The sequence below is a fragment of the Cherax quadricarinatus genome, chromosome 68 (genome assembly GCF_038502225.1).
Source record: "Cherax quadricarinatus isolate ZL_2023a chromosome 68, ASM3850222v1, whole genome shotgun sequence".
In the NCBI taxonomy this organism is placed as follows: domain Eukaryota; kingdom Metazoa; phylum Arthropoda; class Malacostraca; order Decapoda; family Parastacidae; genus Cherax; species Cherax quadricarinatus.
In genome coordinates this window covers 9,035,461-9,062,648 of record NC_091359.1, presented here as the reverse complement: position 1 = coordinate 9,062,648, position 27,188 = coordinate 9,035,461, and the positions used below count along the sequence as shown (strand labels likewise).

The window sequence follows — 27,188 nt, the reverse complement described above, 5'->3', positions numbered from 1 at the left end:
CAAACTTAAAGCGGGCCGTGTCCGAGGATCTCTTAAAACCGACCGACTTGTCTTTGTCGCTCTCCGTACCCATAAGACCCAGATCATCCTCCGCTGATGAATGCGGGACATCGGTAAGCAAGATCCTACAGGATTGATAGTATTCACATGTTCCTGCTGCATTGAGCGCAGGTTCCCTCCAGGTGCTGACCACGCCTGTAGTGCCTGTGGTGGTCTAAATGACCGTTAAACGCATACTCAGTAGAGGTGACAACCATGTTACTAGTTTCTGTGGTCATTTGAATGTTCATTTTATGACTGACGTAAACTATTTAATATTCTCGTAACGAAACCAAAAGGCAGTGCTGAAAATTTGTTAAATTTTATAGGTTTGTTTAGTCCCACTTACACCAGTTGTAACAAATTTATACTCTCGGATGTTATGTAGTGCTGTACTTGAGTATAAAATATATACACACTTTATGAAAGTTTGTGCTTGTTAGTTTGAAGGGTTTAGAGATAACTTTAATATATGTATTGTCATGTATCTAGGATTTATAATGCGTCTACCCTATGGCTGACGGAGTGTATACACTGGCATTATTGACCGCAGGTCCTGTCCATGCCAGCGTGTGTCGGCTCTCATCTTTTTGTTGTGGATTTATTTCTTGCTCTCGATTCAACCATTGTTGTCTAGGGCTTTGTAGTTCCCGTCTGCAAAACGTTGCGTTCTTGTGTCCGCGTTGGTGTGTGTGTGTGTGTGTGTGTGTGTGTGTGTGTGTGTGTGTGTGTGTGAACACGTGTTCACGTGTACATACGATCATGTGCACAAGTTTGTGCACATGATTGTGCACGTATTTGTTTTCTTACCAAAATGTAGTCGCTTAGAAGTGGTTGTGGAACAGCTGCAGATCCTGGGTCATTTGTTCCCCCTTCTGTCCCGCGCGCGCAAGCGTGTATGTATGTATGTATGTATATATGTCGTGCCGAATAGGCAGAACTTGCGATCTTGGCTTAAATAGCAACGCTCATCTTGCCATATAGGACAAGCGAAAATTTGTGTATGCAATAATTTCGCCAAAATCATTCTGAACCTAACGAAAAAAAATATATTTCACTGTGTTTGTTTAGTATTAAATTACTGTAAACAAATCTAAAATATATTTAGTTGGGTTAAGTTATAATAAATTGTTCTTGTTATAATAAGGTTAGGTAAGTTTTCTAAGATTCTTTTGGAGTAAAATTAAAATTTTTTACATTAACATTAATGAAAAAAATATATCTTTAAACGTATAAGAGAAAATTTTAGAAAGGACTTAATTTTAAATGAGTTCTTGCTAATTGACCAGTTTTACATATTCGGCACGACATATATAATATATATATATATATATATATATATATGTGTGTGTGTGGGTGGGGGAATAATTGGGACAGTGATGAAATCAGACATTTATTTGAAAATGATATGATTTAATAAAAGATATGACTACCCTTTGCTTTTCTAAACATTACTTCGCGCTTTGGCATAGAATCGACAAATGTTGAACGCATTTTGGCAACTTCTTCGTGGTGGTGCCAAGTCCTAATAACAGCAGCAGTTAGCTTCACAGTTGAACAATCCAGTTTCGCGATCTTGCGTTTGTGTTATTGCCCATAGATTTTCAGTTGAGTCAGGAGAATTATTCTTCGAAGAAGGTTAGCATTTTTCTGGAAGTGTGGCATGGAGCAAGATACTGCCGGAAAATGCCTTTGTCATCAGGAAAGTCTCTATCCACAATGGAAAGTAAATGAGTTGCCAGGGTTAACTTTCATTTGTCATTGTTCATTGTTTCAACAATAACAAGCCATCCAGGGCCTTTAGCAGTAAAACTACCCCAAAACATCTTTAGATGGGTGTTTTGGCGCTTGTTGAATGTGTCCATTCCGAAGAGGTTCGCCTTTGCTCCGTCTCGCTGCCACTGATTTGTACCCTTGTACTTCAAAATGCGCCTCATCTGAAAATATGACTTTTCTTCACTCATCTTTCATCCCTTATGGTCGAATGTCCACCGAAGCCGTTTTTTCTTCATAGCAACACTCAATAATTGTTTATTTACCGGCTTTCTGGCAGTTCTGCCAACTTCGAGTCTTCATCGAACAGTTGAAGAGTCAACATTTACACCAGCTGAAGCCAAATCTCTGTGTAGATCTTTGCTGATTTTCTTGGGATCCTTCACACCACATATTTCTAATGATAACCTTGCCATCGTGAGATGTTGCCTTCCGTTTTCTTCCACATCTTCCTCGACGCATCGCTCCACAATCACCAGTGTCGGCAGCTCTCTTCAGAATCTAACCAACGGTTGACTTTGCTAGGCTCCAATTTTTGGTGATCTGTCTGATACTGAAATCAGCATATTTTTTAAGAGCTGCAGTACTTGCTTCCTAGGTGTAACCTTCATGAATTTCATCAGTAATCATGAATTGCAGGGGTATTTGGCGAGAATACATTCACTAATAGAGGACGCTTCTATGAATAGCCCTACAGAACAACAGTCATTGTAGCACTGACGAGAGTCGCCGGGTAACACTACAGCTGGATGGTTGCCAGAAATCGGTATCAAATTCTTCTGAAAAGAGCCCAAACCACATTAATTAAGCTGGAGACTAAGACGTGAGAGAATTACAAAATTTACTCCTGTCTCAGTTAATTTGCACACTACTGTATGATCTTTATGGTCAAAATGTTCTTTTAAGCTATCTACTTCCTCTCCTCCTCACTCATTTACTCCTCCACTCATCTGTTCACTCTTTCCTCCCCTCACCATATTGCAGCTACACCCTAGCCTTCACGACTTTCCCCTCCTTCCTCTCTACGCCTTACCCCCCCCCCATTCTCTCTAATACGGCTTACCCCCTCCTTCCTCTCTACGGCTTACCCCTTCCTTCCTATGCCTTGCCCTCTCCTCCATCTGTATGCCATACTCCTTCCTCTCTACACCTCACCCCGCTTCTTCCTCTACACCATTATTGCCAGTACCTTAATCCAGAGAAAAGTTATAGAGAATGTCCTCCATGCGGGAGCAATGAATATATTACATGGTTTACCCTCATTGATCAAATTTATATTAATTAATGAAGTGATACTGTATAACCTATACCACGAGCGGGGCTTGAACCCGCGCTTAGAGAGTCGGGTTCAAGCCCTTCCCGTGGTATGGTTTGTTTGCAATCGTGTCATTATGATTTCGTGAGTCATGATACATGTATACATGTCTGTGGGGGGCTCTGGCGGGGGGGGTAATGTATGTGCCAGACAGGTATCATGTCTTCGTACGAGTCCTCATTGTAATACGTTAGCTCCCTTATACCCAACGTCAGTTTCTTAACGTTCTTTGTAAAATGGTAAATACTTTCATTACTTTCAATCAGGTTGAGCTACATGAACCTGCAGTAACGTATATTAATAAACAAATTGCAAGAAACATCTGTGGTACCTCTGCTAACTAGGGAGCAGACTTAAAAAAAAGTCCAGGTTTGCACGATTATGGTCTGTAATGCGAGATTGAGTTGTACAATAATCATTTTAATAATCATAATATTTATTTCTATAAGTACGTGATACAACTTATACAGACCATAGCCAAAATCAGCGACGTACTATATAGAAAGCTCCCTCGTTATGCAGAGCAGTTCTCGCAACTTAGATTAATCTTGTTCCCCAGGATGCGACATACACCAGTCGGCTAGCACCCAGGTACCTACTTGCTGCTAGGTAAACAGACAGCAGGTGTGCCACCTGTACCTGGGATCGAACCACGGACAGCGCGCTACCAACCGAGCTTTGGGATTTTTCAAGCCCCATATCCATCGTATGGACGGTAACACAAGAATGTGTATATAGACGCACAAGAGGTCTGGGGACTAAGACAGTTTTTCAAATTTCGTTTAGAAATAAACATGTACGAGAAGCAGTTTCTCAGGCTAGTGTGAAATAGCTATGGTGATAAATCTAGGGTTTATAGGGTGGTCAAACTAGGGTTGCTAGTGCGATCATATTAGGATCGCAAAAAATTATCATACTATGGATGCTAGAGTGATCAAACGATACACAAATTTGTTTCAGATAATGTAAAGTTTTGTCATGTAATACTTGAATGGTTGTGTACCTAATGTCAGATCAGTAAACTTACTGGTACAGCTCCTCAACCAGTAATGATCACTAACTAAACTGACACTAAGGTAGTGAACAGTAGATCAGTTGCTGCCCATCACTGACCTGTAATCCTTAAAACAATTGAAATCGATAAAAATGCTCATTGTAATCCCTAAATTTATTGTTTACAACCACTTAGAAACTGTGTGTGTGTGTGTATGTGTGTGTGTGTATGTGTGTGTGTATATATATATATATATATATATATATATATATATATATATATATATATATATTATAAAGCACCCAGTTATTGCCTTGTTAATCTTAATGCAAGCTTAAGTTTACCTGAAATACTCTACATACGAAGGGACTTTCTGCATGCACACCTAAATGTCACCCACCTCTGCTGCTGCTGACTGTGGAGCAACATTTTTACAGTCTGCTCACGACTAGGATTTTTCTTCTTGCGGTCGTAGTTTTATTAGTACTAGAATTTCCTGTAACAAGAGCACATATTAAGGTAGAATTTAGAATATTATATTCCCTGTGCATAATAAACATATTAAACTAACTAACCCTGTCAGTAAATAGTTTAATTAACGAGTAAAAATACGTAAATGCACATTTTGCAGTGCGTACAAGAAGAAATTATTTTTTCGTTAACTTTAAAGTATTTTGTAAACAGTATGATTTCCTGTTTACGTTTCGGATCAGGCGAGTGGGTTGGTGTTTGGTGTTCATACCTAGAGGTTAGGCAAGCTTGCCTAACCTGTAGGCATGACCTACTGAGACTAGTGGATTTGTCCTGTTTTAACTCGCTTGACTGCAGTATACAAGTCACTTGTCTGCACATATGCTATACATTTCTCAAGATTGATGGACTGAACACATCGATTCCATGCTGTACAACTGATTACCTCATACTACTACTGCTCATCTTTGTCTGTTATACTATGTATTGGACAGAAGCCACTGGCTGGCGAAACGTTTCCTTATTAAAGATTCCTAAATGTTGCACAAGTGTCTCATTCTTCATTCCCTCAGACACAGTCTCTCTCTCTCTCTCTCTCTCTCTCTCTCTCTCTCTCTCTCTCTCTCTCTCTCTCTCTCTCTCTCTCTCTCTCTAGACACAGTCTCTCTCTCTCTCTCTCTCTCTCTCTCTCTCTCTCTCTCTCTCTCTCTCTCACACACACACACACACACACACACACACACACACATATACACACACACACAGACACACACACACACGCGCGCGCGCGCGCAGACATACACATGTCTGTGAATGTTTTTAAAAGCATAAAATACTGAAAGTAATAGAAAAAATACCTAGAACAAATGAAAACTCATTTTTCTCATACTTCAAATTGAAAAAAGTCCATTATTTCATGCTGACTCTCTCAGGTCGTTTGTCACAATACCACATTGTTAAAAAAAAAAAATTAACATTTTGTGCATAGTCAATTTCTGAATGGTTGTGGTTCTGAGAGAATATATTTTTGACTTAGGAACAAATTTTCTACACGTCTTTCTCATATTCACTCTCACACACACTATCCTTGGTTTAGATTTTCCTCTGAAAATAATAGTAATAATAATGACATTGGGTAATTTATGTTGTGGCTGGTATGTTAACTAGTGTTATTGTGTTGCAGGGCAGTCCGGGTCCTCCCACCTCACGACGCAACAGTAACACCCTCCGCCAGTGTGACTCCCTGGAGAATGTCTGTGACACTAACTACGGCGACCAGCTAGAGAATGGCCTTGGTAAGTCACCCTTTGTGAGCCTCGCGTTTTCTTTGGTTCTTTAACAGGAAGAAAACGTATATTGTATGCTCACCTATGTAAGTATATTCTGATGAAAGCAGTTGTTTTTCTTAGTAACATGCGTAAATTACTTAGGATAATTAAAAAAGTGACTTGTTTTCACTAAGTTTGGGGTGAAGAGTTAAATCTTGGTTCCTGGCTTTGTGAGCTCTGTCATACCTATTCTTGGAGATGTGTATAGATCCTGTCTCTACCACTTCGTTGTCAAGATCGTATCCTTTTTTTTACTATTATGAGGTTGGAGAACTATTTTCAAGCATCCCTGTGGTTCGCATGTTTTTAATATCCAGTTTGCTCTTGTGTACCTGTCTCCTGCCTTTCGAACAGCTTGTTCATATTCATCCTATAAATTCCTCCTGGTATTTTGTACGTCGTTATCATATCTCACTAGATTATATCCTATGATGTCATCAGGTTAAACTTTGCCTTCTGAAAATGTTTTATATCATAATTATATCTTTCATGGTGTCTGTGGGACAATACTGTCTCCTTCCCGTTATGTACTCTTTGATTTATCAAAGTGTCTTTCCCCGTTATGTATTCCCTGATCCAGCAAAGTTCCTCTCCCGTTCTATATTCCTTAATCGATCAAAAGTTCATTTCCCATTATATCTGCTTGCTGCGTCTGTCAGGATATATTTAGATTTTTCTTACATAAATATTTTTTTTAGTGGTTTTGAAAGCACACACACAAACACTAGATTTAGCTAATGCCAGACCAAATAATTTAAATTCAACTGTGTAAAGAAAATTATTACCAGTCACGCTGTAAATGCAAGTAAGCACATAATTATTGTGTGTTGATGGTTGTACGGGGCGAGGTGATGCTAGCAGGATGTGAGAGAAGGTACATAACACGTAGTGTGTATGTACTTTCATACACGTATTTATGTACCTTCATACACGTATGTATGTACCTGTTTCTCGATGAAAATATCACATGTAGATAAATGGTTCAGAGAACCGACAAATTGATAAATTAGTCACATGTGCAACTCTTGGGTATCTTTATTACGGAAACGTTTTACCACACAGTGGCTTCATCAGTCCAGTATAAAGGAGATTGATGAAGAATAGAAGGGGTTTGAGGTACTCAGTCCCTCAACCTGGAGTCAATGTAATCAGTCCATCAATCTTTTCAAGATTCGACTGATTAAATGTTCACATGCTCCACGCGTGTGATCAGACCCTCATGCTCGGGGGGCTGACCATCTCTGACCATGCCTTGGGGGACTGATCACCTCAAATCTACTCTATTCGACTGGAGAGTAGGTAAAAACCTGTTATAGATTAATACATGTGCAACAGTTCGGCATCTTTATCTTAATAGATACCCAACTATTTGACGTGTCTTAATCCTCAGTTTGTCTAGATTTGATACCATTTTCAACAAAACGTTGTGCAGGCGAAACGTTGTCTTAGTTTTTTCCAGTTGCTGCTTGTGTTTATCAACTTCAGTTTGTCGTTATTGAGAAATTACATACATGTGCAACGCTTGGATATCTTTATTGAGGAAACGTTTCGCCACACAGTGGCTTCATCAGTCCAATACGAAGAAGAGTGGTGACTCCAGGTCGAGGGACTGATTACCTCAAACTCCCTCTCATCTTCACCATTATTCTTTGTATGAAGTTGAAGATTGAGACACATATGCAACATATGGGAATCTTTATTGGCAAAACATTTCCTCAATAAAGATTCCCGTATGTTGCATAAGTGTCTCAATCATTCTTCTTTGTGATAAATGGTTTTGAAAACCGACCAATGAAGCCACTGTGTGGCGAAACGTTTCTTCAACTAAGATACCCAAATGTTGCGCATGTGTCTAATTTTTAAACTTGTCAGTTCTCTGAGCCATTCATGTACATTGTCGTCATTTCCTACCGCAGGACTGAAAAAAAAACAGTGTGGGGCGAAAAGTTTCCTTTATTAAATGTCGTAAATATTCGTATCCTCCATCTTCGATATGTGCTGATGTGTCTAGCGTAAATTGGAAGCAAATTTGAGTGAAATTAATTTGCGATGAGAATTGTTCTTGTGTAGATATCGTGTGCGGACATCTGCATATATATATATATATATATATATATATAATATATATATATATATATATATATATATATATATATATATATATATATATATATGTGCCGTGCCGAATATGTAAAACTGGTCAATTAGCAAGAACTCATTTAAAATTAAGCCCTTTTTTAAATTTTCTCTTATACGTTTAAAGATATATTTTTTTCATTAATGTTGATGTAAAAATTTATAATTTTGCACCAAAAGGAACTTAGAAAACTTACCTAACCTTATTATAACAAGCGCAATTTATTTTAACCTAACCCAACTATATATATTTTAGATTTGTTTACAATAATTTAATACTAAACGAACACAATCAAATATATATTTTTCGTTAGGTTCAGAATGATTTTGGCGAAATTATTGCATACACAAATTTTCACTTGTCCTATATGGCAAGATGAGCGTTGCTATTTAAGCCAAGATCGCAAGTTCTGCCTATTCGGCACGACATATATATATATATATATATAATATATTTATATATAATATATATATATATATAATATATATATATATATATATATATATATATATATATTTATATTTAAATCACTGAAAGATATAGTCGATGAAGCTTTTCTGCCGCGTTTAGCTTTTTTTGTGTGTGTGTGAGGTCTATAAAAGTCTGAAAGTCTAGTTATATCAGGAGGAAAGTTTGGAGGTAAAACTCGGTTATGACCACTTTACTGTTATTCTTCCTGTATTCAGAAACTGACTTAATATTTTTACGAGAAGTTATAACAAGATGCAGTCATAAAAAAAGGTTGGTGTTTTCAGGCAGGAAATTGGTGACAGTAGCTGCAGATCGTCTTTAAAATTTGTCAAGTTTTGGGACGTTTTCGAAAAGATTTTATTTTGGTTTAATGTGTAAATTTTTGTTTTACAGAACCCGTTTTGAACATGTTTGTGTAGTGTACTGTAGCATGTACAGTGTCTGCGTCTGCCTGTAGCAGACACTTGCATGTACTTGTCTGCACGCACAGTATTCCTCGTGGCAGACTGACACTTATATGTAATTGTTTGCCAGGAGAGTTTGGATTAGTGAAGGAAATGTAGCGTGTGTTACCTATTTGTGGTTGCAGGGGTCGAGTCACAGCTTCTACCCCCGCGTCTTCGCTGGTCGCTCCTAGGTCCACTCTCTTCTCCATGAGCATTTTCGTGTGTGTGTGTGTGTGTGTGTGTGTGTGTGTGTGTGTGTGTGTGTGTGTGTGTGTGTGTGTGTGTGCGTGCGTGCGTGCGTGTGTGTGTACTCGCCTATTTGTGGTTGCAGGGGTCGAGTCACAGCTTCTACCCCCGCGTCTTCGCTGGTCGCTCCTAGGTCCACTCTCTTCTCCAGGAGCATTTTCGTATGTGTGTGTGTGTGTGTGTGTGTGTGTGTGTGCGCGTGCGTGTGTGCGTGTGTGTGCGTACGTTTGTGTTTGGTATCCTGGAAAATTAAAATAAGAAATTTCCAGGGAAAAATGGAAAGTAAAATATTCACATTATTTTTTGTTTTGGGAAGATAAAAAAGATAGTGACACTGATGGTTTACAGGATGATAGTCTGGACCAGAAGGAATGACTGGATAAAAAGGAGAGATGAAATAAGAAATTGGAAAACGAAGAGAGTGGGTTTGTTGAGAGTGAATGAGAGGGAGAGAGATTTAGTTAACACTCGTGTGACTTTGTTTAACAAAATTGGATACGTTAGGTAAAAGGACACAAATGCAACTAATGCGACTTTGTTTTGGCAACGTTTCGCTCTCCAGGAGCTTTGTCAAGCCGGCTTGACAATATAATGTCACATTCGTTGCACTTGTGTCCTTTTACCTAACATATTGTCGGAAATTTTACCGAGGGTTAGGGTGGGTCTGTGAGAGAGAGGGGGAGAGGGAGTGAGAGAGAGGGGGGAGAGAGAGAGAGGGGGGAGAGAGAGAGGGGGGGGGGAGGGAGTGAGAGAGAGGGGGGAGGGAGTGAGAGAGAGGGGGGAGGGAGTGAGAGAGAGGGGGGAGGGAGTGAGAGAGGGGGGAGGGAGTGAGAGAGGGGGAGAGGGTGTGAGAGAGAGGGGGAGAGGGTGTGAGAGAGAGGGGGAGAGGGAGTGAGAGAGAGGGGGAGAGGGAGTGAGAGAGAGGGGGAGAGGGAGTGAGAGAGAGGGGGGGAGGGAGTGAGAGAGAGGGGGAGAGGGAGTGAGAGAGAGGGGGAGAGGGAGTGAGAGAGAGGGGAGGGAGGGAGTGATAGAGGGGAGGGAGGGAGTGATGCAGGAGAGGGAGGGAGGGAGGGAGTGATGCATGAGAGGGAGGGAGGGAGTGATAGAGGGGAGGGAGGGAGTGAGAGGGGGGAGAGAGGGAGTGAGAGAGGGGGGAGAGATGGAGTGAGAGAGGGGGGAGGGAGTGAGAGAGAGGGGGGAGGGAGTGAGAGAGAGGGGGGAGTGAGAGAGAGAGGGGGAGGGAGTGAGAGAGAGAGGGGGAGGGAGTGAGAGAGAGAGGGGGAGGGAGTGAGAGAGAGAGGGGGAGGGAGTGAGAGAGAGAGGGGGAGGGAGTGAGAGAGAGAGGGGGAGTGAGAGAGAGAGAAAGGGGGAGTGAGAGAGGGGGAGGGAGTGAGAGAGGGGGAGGGAGTGAGAGAGGGGGAGGGAGAGAGGGGGGAGGGAGCATAAAAACGAAGGGGAAAGATAGTAGGGAAAGTTTTTTATTAAAAATAAATTGGGTAAGGGAAGGTGGTAAAGGGAGAAGGGAGTAAGTGAGAAGGGCGAGAAATTTTCTCTAGGAAGGGAGCTTTTAGGAAAGACAGGCAGCAGGTGTGTGTTCCTGAATATTAATGGCTGCCAGTGTCCTGGACTTCAGAGGGAGGGTAGGAGGGTCCTGGGTCTTCATCAGGGACCTCTGGAAGTCTTAACGAGGCGGTGGGGAAGAGGAAGGGAAAAAATTCCCCTGTACAGGGAAATTGGTTATAGTAGGGGAGTTTCTGGTGTTCTGAAAATAGGGAATGATTCTGTAAGGAATCATTTGGCTCCACCAATGTTGGGATTGACTCTACCGGAAGAAACATCGCAGATGGGGAGTATTGCTAATTAGGTAGGAATATGGAAACGCTTACCTCTCTAAGAGATATGTCTCTATAATTGGGGTGTAAATTTAGGGCTCTACATAGAACCGTATGACTCTCTAAGTAGAAACATCAATCTGTATTAGGAAAGAGAAACTTGCATCCACAAGAGAGAAGTCTGAGCTCAACATTGAGATGATGACTGTACAAGGAGTAACTTGATAGGTACAAGGGGTGTAAGTTTATAGTGTACTGTACAAGGGGTGTAAGCTGATAGGCTACTGTACAAGTGGTGTACGTTTATAGGGAGCCAAGGCTCTGAAGTGGTAATGCAATAAGCGCCTTACGAGACTTTGCATAGGGGATTCAAGGCTCCAAGAGGTAATGTAACAAGCTCTTCACGGGGAGCGGGGGGGGGGGTAAGATGGGAGTTGGGGCGTCTTGCCTCTGTCAGTGTTCCCTCACTTTGATAACATACTCTTTCCGTTGAGTCTAAAGGACGCTAATGGCACTGTGACGGTAGGAAAGATGACTTACTCCTTTCACCGAGGATGGAGATTTCTCATTCAAGTTTTGTTTATGTTCTGTGAGGAAGAAATGGGTGGAAGAGGAGGAGGAGAGGATGAGGAGAGAAGGAGAGGAGGAAAAGGTTGTCGTCTTTAGGGCGGAGAAGGAAGGGAAAGAGATGGTAGAGAAGGAAGAGGTAGAAAAGATGGTTACAGGAAGTAATGGTGGTGGAGGAAGAACCATCAGTAGAAGTTGTGAGAGGAGGAGGAGCAAGTAATTAACTAAAAGGTAGTGGTGGTGACAGAGGATGAGAAAGTAGGAAAGGTGAAGGAAAAGAATAAAAGGAAGGAAGGAAGGAGGGAGGGAGGAAAGAGGGAAGGCCGAAGTCGGAGAGGGTAAAAATGTAGCGAGGAAGATAAACGAAGAGTTTCATGTTAGTCATTTTACATTGTGTAACGTGTGTCAGTACTAAGTTGCCACTTCAGCAGTGTTTGGTGTGAGTTTAGCAATCGTGAACGAGGCAGCCCAACCTCTTGCAAGCTGCTAGCACGGCGCTGATGACACACTGACGGACTACGAACCTGTACCCTACATAACATAAATAAGACATGTATATAATGCTGGACTATCATTATTTTAAATTTATTATTATTATTATTCATTTTAAGCGCTAAAACCATGTGGGTCATTCAGACGTGGCAGAGGCTTGATCCTCCGTCTCCCAAGCGCGAGGCAGACGCGCCTCCAATTTGTATTCCTATAATCTCTGTTGTAGAGGCGTTTCGCCATCCAGAGGATCTATCAATCCAATACTTAGACCTGTGGAAGACGACAGTTTTTTTATACACATTTAACATCATAATTAAGGCGGCCATTTATTCTCTTCTTATCGGTTATCTGTACATAAATATTAATTTACATAAATCTCGCTGAAACTCGAAGGACAAATATTAATTTCTGTAGAGGCTTTGATCGGGGGAAAAAATGAAATGTTTACCAGAAGGATGCCTTCAGGATTTTGCAGGAGGTGAACGTCCATATGCTTCCCGTACCCAGGTCAGACCGTCCTGTTTGGAGGACAGGTTGAATGAGGACGTCGATCATGACTGTTCGTTGAATGAAATATATTTTGGTAGGAGGATTCATGGTTGCGCTTCATAGCACTTGATTACTGCACGTGAAGATTAACTTCTAACATCTGTGTTTAATTACAAGGGTTTGTATCATTAAGGTTTTCACGAGACATGAAAAAAATACAAAAAACTTACAAGACGTAATTAAAAATGGTATAGAAAAAAAAATCTGCCCAAGAGCACCGGGAATATTATGTGGGATCAGAAAATAGCGTGGCCTGAGTTCGGTGTCGAAACCCATTTTTTTTTCGTACCCCAAGAGGGTGAATAAGACATCCCCAATTACTGTAATTGGCAGATTTGGATCAACCAAGCCCAGTAAAAATCCAGGCCTTTTGTTGCATGAGATAAAGCATTCGTGAATGTTTTGAAGCCATTTTCAAGTCTATCATGTTCCTATAACTACTGTAGATAGCCTTTTTCTATGAATACCTGTAGGTTACCTGTAGTCGCTTCCCCCTCCAGACTGTTGGTACCACCACCCGTAGTCCAACGCATTTTTTTTTTTTTTTTTTTTCAGCGACAGATGAATTTCAGACTGGTTACCTACATAATTATTGGTATGTTCCTTACCTTGTTTTAGTAGATTTCGTTCTTTTTTTTGCGGCAAGTGCCATTGTTTACAAGGTCGATGACGTTGCTTATTAATTTCCTGTTGCTTACCCGAGGTTGCTAAAAATTTGGCTAACTCAAATAGGTACAGTTATCCGCCTTGCCGTCAACCTCGTCAGTCTGTTTGTCTGCTGCTGTACTGAGGAAATTATTCTGCTTCCCCTCAACTTGGTTTCCAGACTTCACACCACCAGTGACCCACAGTCCATTTGATGCTTGATATCGCCCCCTTTCTCTCGCCCCCTTTCTCTCGCTCCCTTTCTCTCGCTCCCTTTCTCTCGCTCCCTTTCTCTCGCTCCCTTTCTCTCGCTCCCTTTCTCTCGCTCCCTTTCTCCCTTCCTCTCTTGCTCCCTTTCTCCCATTCATGATTTCCTTCTCACTTCTCCTCCCCCTCTCTCTCCCTCCCCTCTCCCCCCCCTTTAACTATCAGTTCATGTGATGTTTGAGCCTGTGTACACTGCTCAGCCTGCTGTGTAACTGCTCAGCCTGCTGTGTAACTGCTCAGCCTGCTGTATAACTGCTCAGCCTGCTGTATAACTGCTCAGCCTGCTGTATAACTGCTCAGCCTGCTGTATAACTGCTCAGCCTGCTGTATAACTGCTCAGCCTGCTGTATAACTGCTCAGCCTGCTGTATAACTGCTCAGCCTGCTGTATAACTACTCAGCCTGCTGTATAACTGCTCAGCCTGCTGTATAACTGCTCAGCCTGCTGTATAACTGCTCAGCCTGCTGTATAACTACTCAGCCTGCTGTATAACTACTCAGCCTGCTGTGTAACTGCTCAGCCTGCTGTATAACTGCTCAGCCTGCTGTATAACTGCTCAGCCTGCTGTATAACTACTCAGCCTGCTGTATAACTACTCAGCCTGCTGTATAACTACTCAGCCTGCTGTGTAACTGCTCAGCCTGCTGTATAACTGCTCAGCCTGCTGTATAACTGCTCAGCCTGCTGTATAACTACTCAGCCTGCTGTATAACTACTCAGCCTGCTGTATAACTACTCAGCCTGCTGTATAACTACTCAGCCTGCTGTGTAACTGCTCAGCCTGCTGTATGGTCTCTCTTTATTTATCACATTACAGTAAATTTTTCGGTAATTTGTCATCCTAATACAGATTTCTGAATGATAATCTTTCACGACAGGCAGTAATAATCTCCCCATTCCCTCTACCCTTGTTGAGAACATTAATAAACAAAACTACAGTAAAGTCATTAGATTAGCTTACGTATGCTTTGTCAGGAAACAGGACAAGTGTTGCTTGATCCGGTTCTTAAATCATATATTGACCTGCATCTGAATGACCTGCATCTGAATCTTTTGGTCTCCTGACCGAAGCCTTCCACTGGCTTACCCCTCCGCCCCTTTAAAGTTCTAGTTAAAACCACAGTACACAGTAAAGTGGCGTCAGGCATCCCCCACGTGGATATGATTTTGCCTGCGTGGAAAGTCGTAGGATGAACAGCTGCCCGGGCGCTCATGCCGCGAACTGATTGGATCGTCGTATCCCTGATTTTCTGGTTGGGATAGACTCTGGGTCATTTTCCGAGGAGGTGGTTTTATATGATGATTGGCATACTGGAAAGGTGGTCTTTGGAGCGGTTAAGCCTTGCTAATTGACTCCTCGTCTGACTTCACGGTTAAAAATTTTAATTAGATGGCATGTAACTGACTGGTTATCCTGTTTGATGACTCCGCCACAGTTACTGGTGATGCATGATGTTGGGTTTATATTTCCAATAAAAGTTTGAGTTAATGAACATTTTAAGGTTGTTTCTACACCCACCTTGATTAATTGGAAGGATTTTGATAGCTAGCCTTCTTGGTAGTTGGGTAGATGTGGGCGCTGGAGCTCGGGTGTGTACACTGTACTCTGTTTCATACTCGCTTGTTTTGTGTATGCTGGGCTTGAGCTCGGAGTCCTTGGTGCTTTTTAATTTCATCTGACGGCTGTAGTGTTTTTCTAACCCTTTCATTCTCTTGTATTTTACAGTGTATTGAGTCTGCCTCCACGACCTAGTGGAGTTTGGAGTAACCAGGATTCCAGGACCGAAATATTCCTAATTAAATGTCCTAGTGTTTGCATTTTCTCTGTTTTTTCCTATAAGTGGGGTTTGTATATGCCTTCCTACCACTTTTCACTTAATGAACTCTTTGAAAAGACCCTCTGTGATGTTCTTATAGCACATTTGTTTGTCTTCTGTATCTCCTAGTAATGATCCCTCCTGTGCCAGTTTTATCTGTGCAGCTACTTCATGTATCTCAGCATTTTGTATGTCAATGCCATATCTTCTCTGGATCTTGCCTCTTCGCTAGTAATCAGTTCCAGTTGCCCGAGTCATTACTCGTAGCTAATACCTTTCAGCTCTTGGGCCAACTGAGTCCCTATTTCCAAGCCTTACTTACAATTTTGACTGTGTCGGGTTTTCTGCTGACACCTCGTACTGGAACATTGGTCTAAACTTCTGTACTGTATAGTTCTGTTCTAGATAATACACTGTTCAATTTCCAGAGGAATATCTTCTGTCACATTTGTATGTGCTGAAGGTGTTGTACTTTGCTTGTCATCCAGGACACCACAGTGATGAATCATCATCCAGGACACCACAGCGATGAATCATCATCCAGGACACCACAGCGATGAATTATCATCCAAGCCAGCACAGTGGAGAATCATCATCCGGACACCAACTCGACCTGTTGGTGTACCCGAGAACCCGGCCTTACTGGAGTTGGAATTCGCCTGACCTTAGTGGAAGGGGGAGTTCACTTGACCTTGGAGGGGGAAATTCAACTGACCTTAGTGGAAGGGGAAGTTCACTTGACCTTGATGAAGGGAAAACTCACCTGACCGTATTGGAGGGATAATTTCCCCTAGCCTTAATGAAGGGGGGAAATGCCCCTGACCTTAATGGACGAGAAATTCACGTGACCTGAGTAAAGGGAAAATTCTCATCAGTATTTCTTGTGCGAGTGTTAGAAGCTGTCTGAAACACTCCGCTGTAATGAGATCTTGCACCAATCTTTTTCCACTGGTATTTTCCCAACATTCCGGTAATTGCGTCTGAAAGGGATTCCCAGGTTTTATATCTTTATTATTTTTTACTTAAATTCAGTATGTTATGAAGCTTGTCTAGATTTATTGGGCAAGAGGATACTTCGTTGTTCGAAATGCTGGGTGCATTCTATGTCCTTTACTTTAAATTCTCTCTCGTGTATAGATTTTTTTTCGTGATACAGTAAATTATTATTATATATATACACAATTTATATATTTATAATATAGTATTACAATGTCTAAAGTTTCATTTGCGAATTGATGGGTATTGTGAATTATTGCAGCCTCAATATTAAGGTACATCTAGTGTCCTGAGTAGCTTGTGACTGCCATCGACTTAGGCTTTTTCGCCTTCATGATTGATTTTTAATCAGTGTTGGTTATTTTAATTTGTATTTATTTGTGTTGAATGTTTTCATTGCTTATTTTACGTTAGTTTTTAGTTTTTAGTTTGTGTGTGTGTGTGTGTGTGTGTGTGTGTGTGTGTGTGTGTGTGTGTGTGTTTGCTAGCTTGTTGGTCTGATTACTGTGTGTTCAACTCTGTCCTGCTGGCAACATAGCCAGGTACATAACACTCACATCGGAAGGCCTGGTCAGGGACCGGGCCGCGGGGGCGTTGCCCCTCGGAACACCCCTCCGGGTAGGCAGGTAGACTACCTGATGGCAGTACATAAATTTTATTCTTAAGCTTTAAGACGTACATCATCTCTGTCCCTCTTATCTCTTACCTCTTTCATCTTCAAGATTTTCCCATTTTCTTTTTTCTGTTCGAAACTTATTGAAAACCAATGACTTGAAGATCCATATCACTTTTTCTTCATCGACGTGTTGTTTCTAAGCTTCTGTTTACAAGGCAGGCCGCTTCACCAGCTTCCATTACGCTACCTTGTATACGAATCACAGTATAACAAAGTTGAGAGGAGCGTCAGTTTCCCTGTCTCCTAATATCATGTTTATTATTCCCCTATAATCTACCTTGTCCATAATTACTATCGCATTTTCTTTGTCTGCTTTCGTAAGGTGAAATCCAGGATCTTTCCTTAATTCATGGTATACCTTAACAAATCTTTGAGGACAACAGTGTTGTAGAGGTCTGAGCACAGCTCAGACCTCTACAACACTATTGGTACTCCCAGACGAAGGTAGGGACGGTGTTAGGAAAAGGCCTTATAAGGCGAAAATAGAAGAGGAGGACATAGAGAAAGATTTGTTTTACCTGTGTGTTACCCGTAGTCACTTCTGCGAGTCACCGCCCCCGCTGCCCGGTCTCAGACCAGTCCTCCTAGTGGCTGACCTAATCGCTCAGGATAAAGGATTGGAGTTGGGGAAGAGATTAAGGGGTTGGGGAGGAGGCTGTATAAATAAAATAGGGTGTAGTAGGAAGTGGAGAGAATATGGAAAAACATGGGGATTGGGGGAGAGGCGGAGATTGAAGACACAGAGGAGAGAAAAAGGAAAGTCAAGAAAGGGAAGGAATGTGTGGGAGGGGATTAAAGGGATTACTGAGAGACGGGATGTATGAGTGAAGGGATTATTGAGGGAAGGGGAAAAATAAATGTGTGAAGAGATTATTGTGGGAAGGAGAGGAATGTGGGAGTGAGGGATGACTGTGGGAAGGGAGAAATGTGGGAGTGAAGGATTATCAAGAGAAGGGGAGAAATGTGGGATTGAAGGGATTAATGGTATGACTGGTGGCTTGAGGTGAGGAATTCCCCGCGGATGCTGTTAAGAGGATTAGGCTGGTCAGTTCATTACTCAGGAGGAAGTCAGCTCATCTGTCCAGCTCTCCCAGCGCACCCCACCCCAACCAACCCAACCAACCCAACCCCACCACACCCCAACCAACCTCACCCAACCATCCTCATCCCAACAAACCCCACCCCAACAAACCCCACCCCAACCAACCCCACCCCAACCAACCCCACCCCAACCAACCCCACCCTAACCAACCCCACCCCAGTCAAATCCAACCGAGCACAAACCATGTGCAACATCTGGGTATCTTTATTTATAAAGGCATATCGCTAACTAATTTTTTTTTAATTCAGTACAGTGGAAGAAGTGGAGAGATAATTTTGAGATGTTTCGTCCCTCAGCCTTGATAAAAACAAAAGCATATACGTGAGAATGAAGGTTTATTCTGTATACTGGAGTCAGAGGAGACGGACAGTAGTTGAAGACGTCATCACAGGTGGGCGGGACTTACTAGTGGACGTAGGTCATGGCGCAGCAGTTGAATCAGAAATTAGTATGTTAAGTGTGAAAGATATCCCCTGTACCGAGATTCCATGGTGTTGCTGTGTCACAGAAGTATAATTATATTAATAGTATACGGTACTGAAAATTTCACGGATAAGACACGTTTGTTACATGTGGGTATGTATATATAGGAATGTTGTGTCCCAACCAGTGACTCTTAGTCCAGTACAAAAATTGTGTACTGGAGACAGTGGAAGAAATGGCTGAGGAACTGAGACGAGAAAAAGGCTCAAAAATGGTTATAATAATAACCATTAATTTTTAAAGGGATGGAGAGGTAAGCCAGCGGAAGGCCTCTGTCAGATAACCCAAAGCTTCAGTGGCGGGTCATCTTATGACTCGGGTCAGGAAATACTTGTCCTGTTTCTTGACAAACCTTATCTAACCTAACCTGGTTGTGGAACTGATCTTAAAATTACCTCTTAACCTCTTCCATTGAGTATATAAGCTCTGTTTAGGATTTAAAAGGCCACTGGTTGGCGAAAGATCGTTATAAATACAAATATTTAGTTGTTGCACACGTGTACTATTCATCAACTTGTTAATATTGCAATCCATTGTTGTAATGATAGTTGTCTGAGACGCCAGTACCATGGAATATTGGTACACAGAATACCTTTTATACAACTCTGTTGCTAACTTCTGGTTCATCTCTTCGTCGTGGCCAACATGCACGAGTCCCGCCTTGTAACGATGTCAGTTGCTGCACCTCTTCTCTGATTCCAGTACTCGTCTCCGTCTTCATGAATCTATTGAAGTCTGTGGCACCCCAGGCACCTGCGTTGTGGCGCCCCAGACACCTGCGTTGTAGCGCCCCAGGCACTTGTGTTGTGGCGCCCCAGGCACCTGCGTTGTAGCGCCCCAGGCACTTGTGTTGTGGCGCCCCAGGCACCTGTGTTGTGGCGCCCATGCACCTGTGTTGTGACGCCCTAGGTACCTACCCTTCCTTGTAATTAGCAGTTGGAATATTTAATTTATACTTTAATTATCATAATTAGATAGAACAGTGTGAGGCTGTGATTTTACCTAACACCATCACGCAGGGAGCTAGCTCTCTCTCTCTCTCTCTCTCTCTCTCTCTCTCTCTCTCTCTCTCTCTCTCTCTCTCTCTCTCTCTCTCTCTCTCTCTCTCTCTCTCTCCTTTCTCTCCTTTCTCTCTCTCCATTCTCCTTTCTCTCTCCATTCTCCTTTCTCTCCTTTCTCTCTCCTTTCTCTCTCTCCTTTCTCTCTCTCCTTTCTCTCTCTCCTTTCTCTCTCTCCTTTCTCTCTCTCCTTTCTCTCTCTCCTTTCTCTCTCTCCTTTCTCTCTCTCCTTTCTCTCTCTCCTTTCTCTCTCTCCTTTCTCTCTCTCCTTTCTCTCTCTCCTTTCTCTCTCTCCTTTCTCTCTCCTTTCTCCTTTCTCTCTCCTTTCTCTCCTTTCTCTCTCTCTCTCTCTCTCTCTCTCTCTCTCTCTCTCTCTCTCTCTCTCTCTCTCTCTCTCTCTCTCTCTCTCTCTCTCTCTCTCTCTCTCTCTCTCTCTCTCTCTCATATACACTCGCACGCACATGCACACACAATGGCCTTACTTCTTAAACTGTACGTTCCAAGTCGCTGAACGGAGAGCGGGATTCAAACCCATGGCAAGCCAGCGAGTTATCCTCTGTAAGTTCCAGTTTGAATCCTTTCAGCAGGCCTGGAGTTTCTTATCCGTTTTCTTTTTTTTCTCTCTTCATTTTGTTTTCCAGGATGCGACCCACACCAGTCGACTAATTGGTTTAAACAACATGAGTAAATACCAGGACATATTTATTAGAAAACGTTTCGATCCTGGGACCTTGATCACTTGTTAGGGGTGATCAAACTCTCAGGACTGAAACGTTTTCTAATATATCGTAATGGAAATAAATAGTGCAAAATACCAACACGATGGATCTGTTCGTGACTTGATAAAGCACGCTGTGTGGGCGAAACATCGTCAGTAGAGGATCGCATCATACTGCATTTGTGTGTTTTTACAAACATGTCCTAGTGTTTCCTAGCGTGTTTATTTTTTTAACCACTTGTCACTGTCATCTACCCATGTTTATACCAGTCAACTAGTTCCTAGGTACGTATATACTACTAGGTGAAAGGGGTCAGAAGGTGTAGATACTCTTGTCCAGACGGTATGCCCTGCCTAGGATCACAGTTACAGATTATATATTTGTTTTAACTTAACGTATGTCAGTATATCTTATTCGTTACAATAACATGCCAGAAATTTTGAGGAAATATTTTATATTTGTAGCGAAGTTTATGGTTTAAATATTTATCCAGATGGGGTAAATAGATACTTGGAATGTTGTGATTTGTTAAGTTAGTGTCGAGTGGTCTACCATCTCACAATTGCTCCTTCCTCTCGTCAGACTCCTTCCTATACCTGGAGATACCTGGAGAGAGTTCCGGGGGTCAACGCCTCTGCGGTCCGGTCTGTGATCAGGCCTCATAACATTCTCTCAACACTTGGTGTCCCGTGGCTCGGTTGGCAGTGCACTCGCCTCACATACTGAGTGTACGTGGTTCGAGCCCCAGCACGTGTACAGACATTGGGCTTATTTCTTTACACCAGCTGCTGCTATTCACTTAGCAATAAGTATAGGTAAGGGTGTTAGTCGACTGGTGTGAGTGGCATCTCGGGGGATGGTATTATACCGTAGATAGTACTGGACTTCGATGTAAACTGAGAATGACTCAACCTCTAAAAGTTGTGTAAAAAGTGCTCCCCCAATACTTTTTTCTCACCTCATCCTCACTCTCTCACTCTCCCTCACTCTTCTTCATCCCAGTGCCTCTGACTCCAACCAATCTCGTAATGACACTCAACCCGCCTGTCCATCACGCCACGCCCTTCCACGCACCTCGCCACGCCCCCCCCCCCCCCACTTTCCTCGCCACGCCCTCCCTCACACCTCGTCTCCACACTTCACTTCCTGCTTCCTCCTTCCTTTCGTCCTACCACCATCCTCCTCGTCTCTCTAATCTCCCGTTCTTTTTCCCTTCCACCCTCCCCTTTATTTTCTTCCCTGCTACTCCTTCCTCTCCTAACACTTTCTAACCCTTCTCTCCTACCCCTCACTCTTCTCTTTCCCCCTCCCCTCAACACACGCCTTTCCCTTCTCACCTGCGTGCCCTCCCTTTAACACCACACCCATGGCTCCCCTTTTTTCAGGGGTCACGTAATAAAGGGAGACTTTTTCCGATATTCGTCCAAGGTGTTGATCGATGAGTGATGTTCCTAGGTGGAGGGTGGTTCATGAAGTGAGGTTCAGGTTCAGGTAGGTTCGCCAGGACGGGTTCTGGCCCCGGTCTTCATGTGGTGACCCACCAGTGGTTTCCGAAGATGTGTCGAAGTTTGTACAGTGATGCAGCGTTTACAGTCCTGCTGCGGGGGGCGGGACTTTTAATGAAGTGAGCAGGAGAGGGCGGAGTGGGTGGATGGGTGGAGTTAATGAGGGTGGATGTAAAGATTTTAAATTAGATAAATTTAGATTTAGAAAGGATGTAGGTAAGTATTGATAAATTAGACACATTGCAACACTTGGGTATCTTTATTGAGGAAACGTTTCGCCACACAGTGACTTCATCAGTCCATATTGTCGGTATTTTATACCATTTTAATGTTCATACAAAGAATGGTGAAGAACAGGAGGAGTTTGAAGTAATCAGTCAAACGTTTCCTCAATTAAGATACCCTAGTGTTGCACATGTGTCTAATTTATCAACTTGTCGGTTCTCTGAACCATTTATCTGCGTAACTGTCAGGTAAATATTGGCTCTTCAGAGTTGTAGATGCATGGAACAATGTGCCTAGTAGGGTAATAGTGGCTAAGACCTTGGATAGCTTTAAAAGGAGATTGGATAAATATATGAGTGGGAGGGGCTGGGTTTGATTAGTATCTGAGGTATTGAAGTTAATTCTTGGGTAACTTTGGAAAAAGGTTAAAGTGGGTGAGTGGAAGTGGTTAGGTTTGAAAAAGACTTGCCTAATATAGGCCAGTAGGCCTACTGCAGTGTTCCTTCATTCTTATGTCCATTTAGTGAGGGTGACGCGGGTTATCCTGAATTTAGCTCTAGGCTTCAACTTGGTCTTCCAGGTAAAGTTTATCAGGAAACAGGACAAGTGTTTCCTGACGCGAGACTGTTATATGATGACCAGAGCTGGAGTTTTTGGTTATCTGACCGAGACCTTCCATTGGCTTACCTCTCCATCCCTTTAAAAATTATTGTTATGCTTATAAGGTCCTCCAGGTGACGGCACAAGTGCTAGACAGCAAGGCACGTAATGCAATGGACTGACTGGGCTTACAGATGGTGAAGGTAGTAGTAGGTGGATGGGTAAGGTTGAGGTGGCTGGGTTAGGTTAAAGTGGATGGGGAGGATTGCAGGCGGATGTGTGGAGGTGAATGTTAGGTACGTCATTCTAGGTGCCTCGTACAACTTTGCCAGTGTTACCCCCATGTTAGGTACGTCATACTAGGTGCCTCGTACAACGTCGCCAGTGTTACCCCCATGTTAGGTACGTCATACTAGGTGCCTCGTACAACGTCGCCAGTGTTACAAGCACAACTTGTTTCCTGATAAGTTACCAGGTATCTAGTCCAGGAAGTTCACATATTTATTATATCTGTACACGGAAGAGAGAGCGAGCGAGTGAATTCATGGGAGGTGCATTGATAATTTGAAGGGCTTTTGATCCGAGACCTGGGAACTATCCTCCCCTTTCTCGGGTCAAACTTCCCAATTCCTAGTCATTAAATGACCCTAACGAGCTTAGCGCTTCCTTGTGATTCTGTTCGATGATATTGTTGGTTTGAATGAAGACGGCTTCTCAGCATTGTTTGCAGGTCTTGTACATACCGAGTTTTGTTTGCACGAGTCGAGGCTTAGGTCTTGACCTTTCCTCCGAGACTTAATATATCGACCAGCCGAGTATTCGAACCCACCAGCGGGTCACCAGCAGCAACAGCCTGGTTGACCAGGCAAGCATTACACGAACCTGGCCCATGGTCGGGCTCCGGGAGTGGAAAGACTGGAAACTCATCAAAGGGACCCAGGCTCAGACGTTCTGACTTCCTACACCTGTGTGAGGATTTGTGTGCCTAGTTCATGATGAGTACGTTTTCTTGCATGAATAATACATTGTTTTGTGTTTTCCATGTACATCTGTGTCTCACGAAATCGTAATGACACGATTGCAAACAAGCTCTCTGGCCGCGGGTTCAAATCCCGCCCGTGGTATGGTTTGTTTACAGCTGTGTTCTTGATGCTAGTGTAAAGATTTAAAGATTCTTTTTTCCGATACACAGTTTATTGCGCCCTCTACAGAGAATGTAAATAATTGATGAATTAGACAAATGTACAATATCGGGGTATCTTGTAGACGTTTCGCCATCTAGTGACTTTATCAGTACATGAGCATAAGACGACTGTAGAAATATATACAACAGACAGTGGAAGATGAATGAGGTAATCAGTCGTTCAGATAAGGAGCTGGTGTCTAATTCATCATCTTGTCGTACTGAATATCACTGATATATATTGTAAATAATTATTTCTGTATTGCTAGCTGGACTGGTTAATTTGTGAATGGCTCTTATAGTGATTACATCTACATTATTCTTCTGGAGGACCTGAGTGTTAGTTACGTTGGCACTGAGTAGAGCAATCATTCGTTTGTCTACTGTATTTGTCTGGGGGTTCTGGACAAAGAGCTGGGTCTTCAGTCTACACTTGGAGATGAAGTAGGTGGTGAGGCGTTTTACGAAGGAGATGAAGTAGGTGGTGAGGCGTTTTACGAAGATACTGATTGTAATTCATTTATTGCCAAGCAGCTCAACACTATAAATTCTTTATGCCATGAAGGGGAAAACAATAAGCATTCCACATTTATGCCTTTATTGTAGTGTGAGACAAAGTATACAAGGTTAGTTTTTATTGGTGTTTATTTATATATAGTTTGGATTTAAGGGTAATGCCGAGATTGAGAACCATAACACCGAGGAAGGGGAGTTATTCTATTCAGTCTTGAGGGAAAAATGACTCGACGGTCAATGGAGACGGTCATGGGAGACCTCTAGGTTGAAAGCCTTTTTACAGTAATAGCATATATTCTTATTGTAACCAGGTTACATGTATAAGTTTGCATCTGTGGCACTGATGCTGCACTTATGGCACTGATGGGTCACTCCCGTCGCCATGCCAAACTTCTCTTGGTGAAAGAGGATCGAAGGTAAAATTGATTATAGTGCAACTTTTTGACACAACTCAGTTTTACAAGCTAAGAACTGTTATCCTACATCCTCTCATTTCAGTGACCAGCCCTGTGTAAAGTATACTACCACCTCCCCCAGGATGCCACCCACAACAGTCGGCAATCGCCTAGGTACTTACTTAATCTTAGGTGAACAGGGGCAGCAGGTATAAGGAAGCATGCCCAACGTTTCCACCCGTACCGGGGTTCGAACCCCGGATACTCAGTGTGTGAGCCGAGTTCAGTAAAGTTGAAATCTTGTCTAGACATAAACAGGTTGAGGTTGGAGTGTAATTGGCGGCAGAATAAAACAGGTTGATAGATGAACGGTTCAGAGAACCGACAAGTTGATTTGTTAGACACATGTGTAATACTTGGGTATCTTTATTGAGGAAACGTTTCGCCACACAATGGCTTCATCAGTCCATACAAATGAGAATAGTGAAGAACAGAAGGAGTTTGAGGTAATCAGTCCGTCAGCCTTGAGTCGATGTAATCAGTCCATGATGGACTGACTACAGCGACTCAAGGCTGACGGACTGATTATCTCAAACTACTCCTATTCTTCACCATTCTTCTTTGTATGGACTGATGAAGCCACTGTGTGGCGAAACGTTTCCTCATTAAAGATACCCAAGTGTTGCACATGTGTTTAATTTATCATAACAGGTTGAAGTTGGAGTGTACTTGACGGCAGAGTATGAGGATAATGTGACAGGCGACATCTTAACTGGCACTCTTCTTGTTTTTAATATTGGCACCATTTGCTATGTTGAAGTTACCTAAACGGTGCAGATGGTTTAGGTAAATGTTGAAGGAAGGTCACGTACAGGCTGGTGTGTCACACTGCCCATACCTCTTGTAGTAGGTCTCAGGGATAGTTATTGTGTGTGTGTGTGTGTGTGTGTGTGTGTGTGCGTGTGCGCGCGCGCTGGTAAACACGTATTGTGGCTAGTTTGATGCTGATAGGTATCATGCTGGAAAGCTTTTTCTGTTCCTAACGTATTAGGATCTTGCGGGAGACTGACAGCAAGCGTTTAGTAGCTCTCTCTCTCTCTCTCTCTCTCTCTCTCTCTCTCTCTCTCTCTCTCTCTCTCTCTCTCTCTCTCTCTCTCTCTCTCTCTCTCTCTCTCTCTCTCTCTCTCTCTCTCTCTCTCTCTCTCTCTCTCTCTCACGTGTGCACACACGAATACGCGCGCATGCATGCATACTTAATTCGACACCGGGCGAAATTATTTATAAACATTATCTCTCGGTCCACAGCAGTTTTCGAACCTGCACACACTATCAAAGTACGCAATACATTAGACACACAGGCAGATCCCACATCTGGCTGTGTGGCTAAAGTACTTTGATGCTGTGTGTGTGTGTGTGCAGGTTCGATTCCTACTGTGGACTGAGACAATGTTTATATATAATATATACAAAATGACACGCGCGCATAAAATGAGAAATATGGGCGTGCAGAAGCAAGGGGATGGCCCTGGCAGGGGGTGTTAAGGTTGGTAGTAGTGGTAGCGTACACAGGTGTAGCGAGTGTCAGATGTCTTCAGGTGGTTACGGCGGCGGCGGCGGCTGCAGTATAGTTTACACCCGTGGGGCCGCCTTGTGTGTACCACAGCCTTGCCTTTCTGCCTGTGTACTTCCACGGGTGTAATGGTGTAGCTCAGGCAAACTGTCTCAATACCCACCTACCTTCTGTTGGGTATTACACTCCCTGCACTACTCGGGATTTCTGAACTTAATCAGTGTGCTTCCAAGTTGTGTAGTAGTAGTGGTGGTTATTAGTTGTCAGAGGAACTTGTTGATACACACTTGGCCTGTTTTGTGTGTGTTTACACAGTAATAATCTCTGGCATAACCTCCTTAGTACTAAATGCTTCCTACACAGAGAATAAAATAATCAGTGAGCTTAAAGCCCCGTGAAAGTAGCAAACAGCGAGTATTTCAGTATGCTTACTGACTTCAGTGTGAAGAAATGTGAATATCAGGGCTTACTGACTTAACTGAAATAAGAAATAATCAGTGTATTTATGCTTTCTGACCTGTGATAATAAGATAATTTGGGTATCAGGGAATGGCTAATTATTAACCAAACTGAAAAATGTTAATTTTTTTCATTGTGGAGGATTGGTTACTTTACTGTGACTTTGTCCAGTGAAATAACTGAGATGATTCGTCTCTAGTATGATCACAACTACCGGAAATTATAGGATGAAACAGTACCAGGTAAGGAATGTGTGTGTGTGTGTGTGTGTGTGTGTGTGTGTGTGTGTGTGTGTGTGTGTGTGTGTGTGTG

At 42.6% G+C, this 27,188-nt stretch overlaps 1 protein-coding gene across 6 annotated transcripts in view; it reads left to right on the top strand.

Annotated features, from left to right (window-relative positions):
- LOC128697766 (pleckstrin homology domain-containing family G member 5) overlaps positions 1 to 27,188 on the top strand; it is a 1,323,529-nt gene that overhangs the window by 849,199 nt on the left and 447,142 nt on the right. For 5 of the 6 annotated variants that reach the window (XM_070099658.1, XM_070099659.1, XM_070099660.1 and 2 more), the window contains one exon: positions 5,776 to 5,887. In XM_070099658.1, coding sequence (XP_069955759.1) covers positions 5,776 to 5,887 — 112 coding nt within the window. Of the gene's footprint in view, positions 114 to 5,775; positions 5,888 to 27,188 lie in introns of all 6 variants that reach the window. The other variant, XM_070099655.1, reaches the window with a different exon arrangement.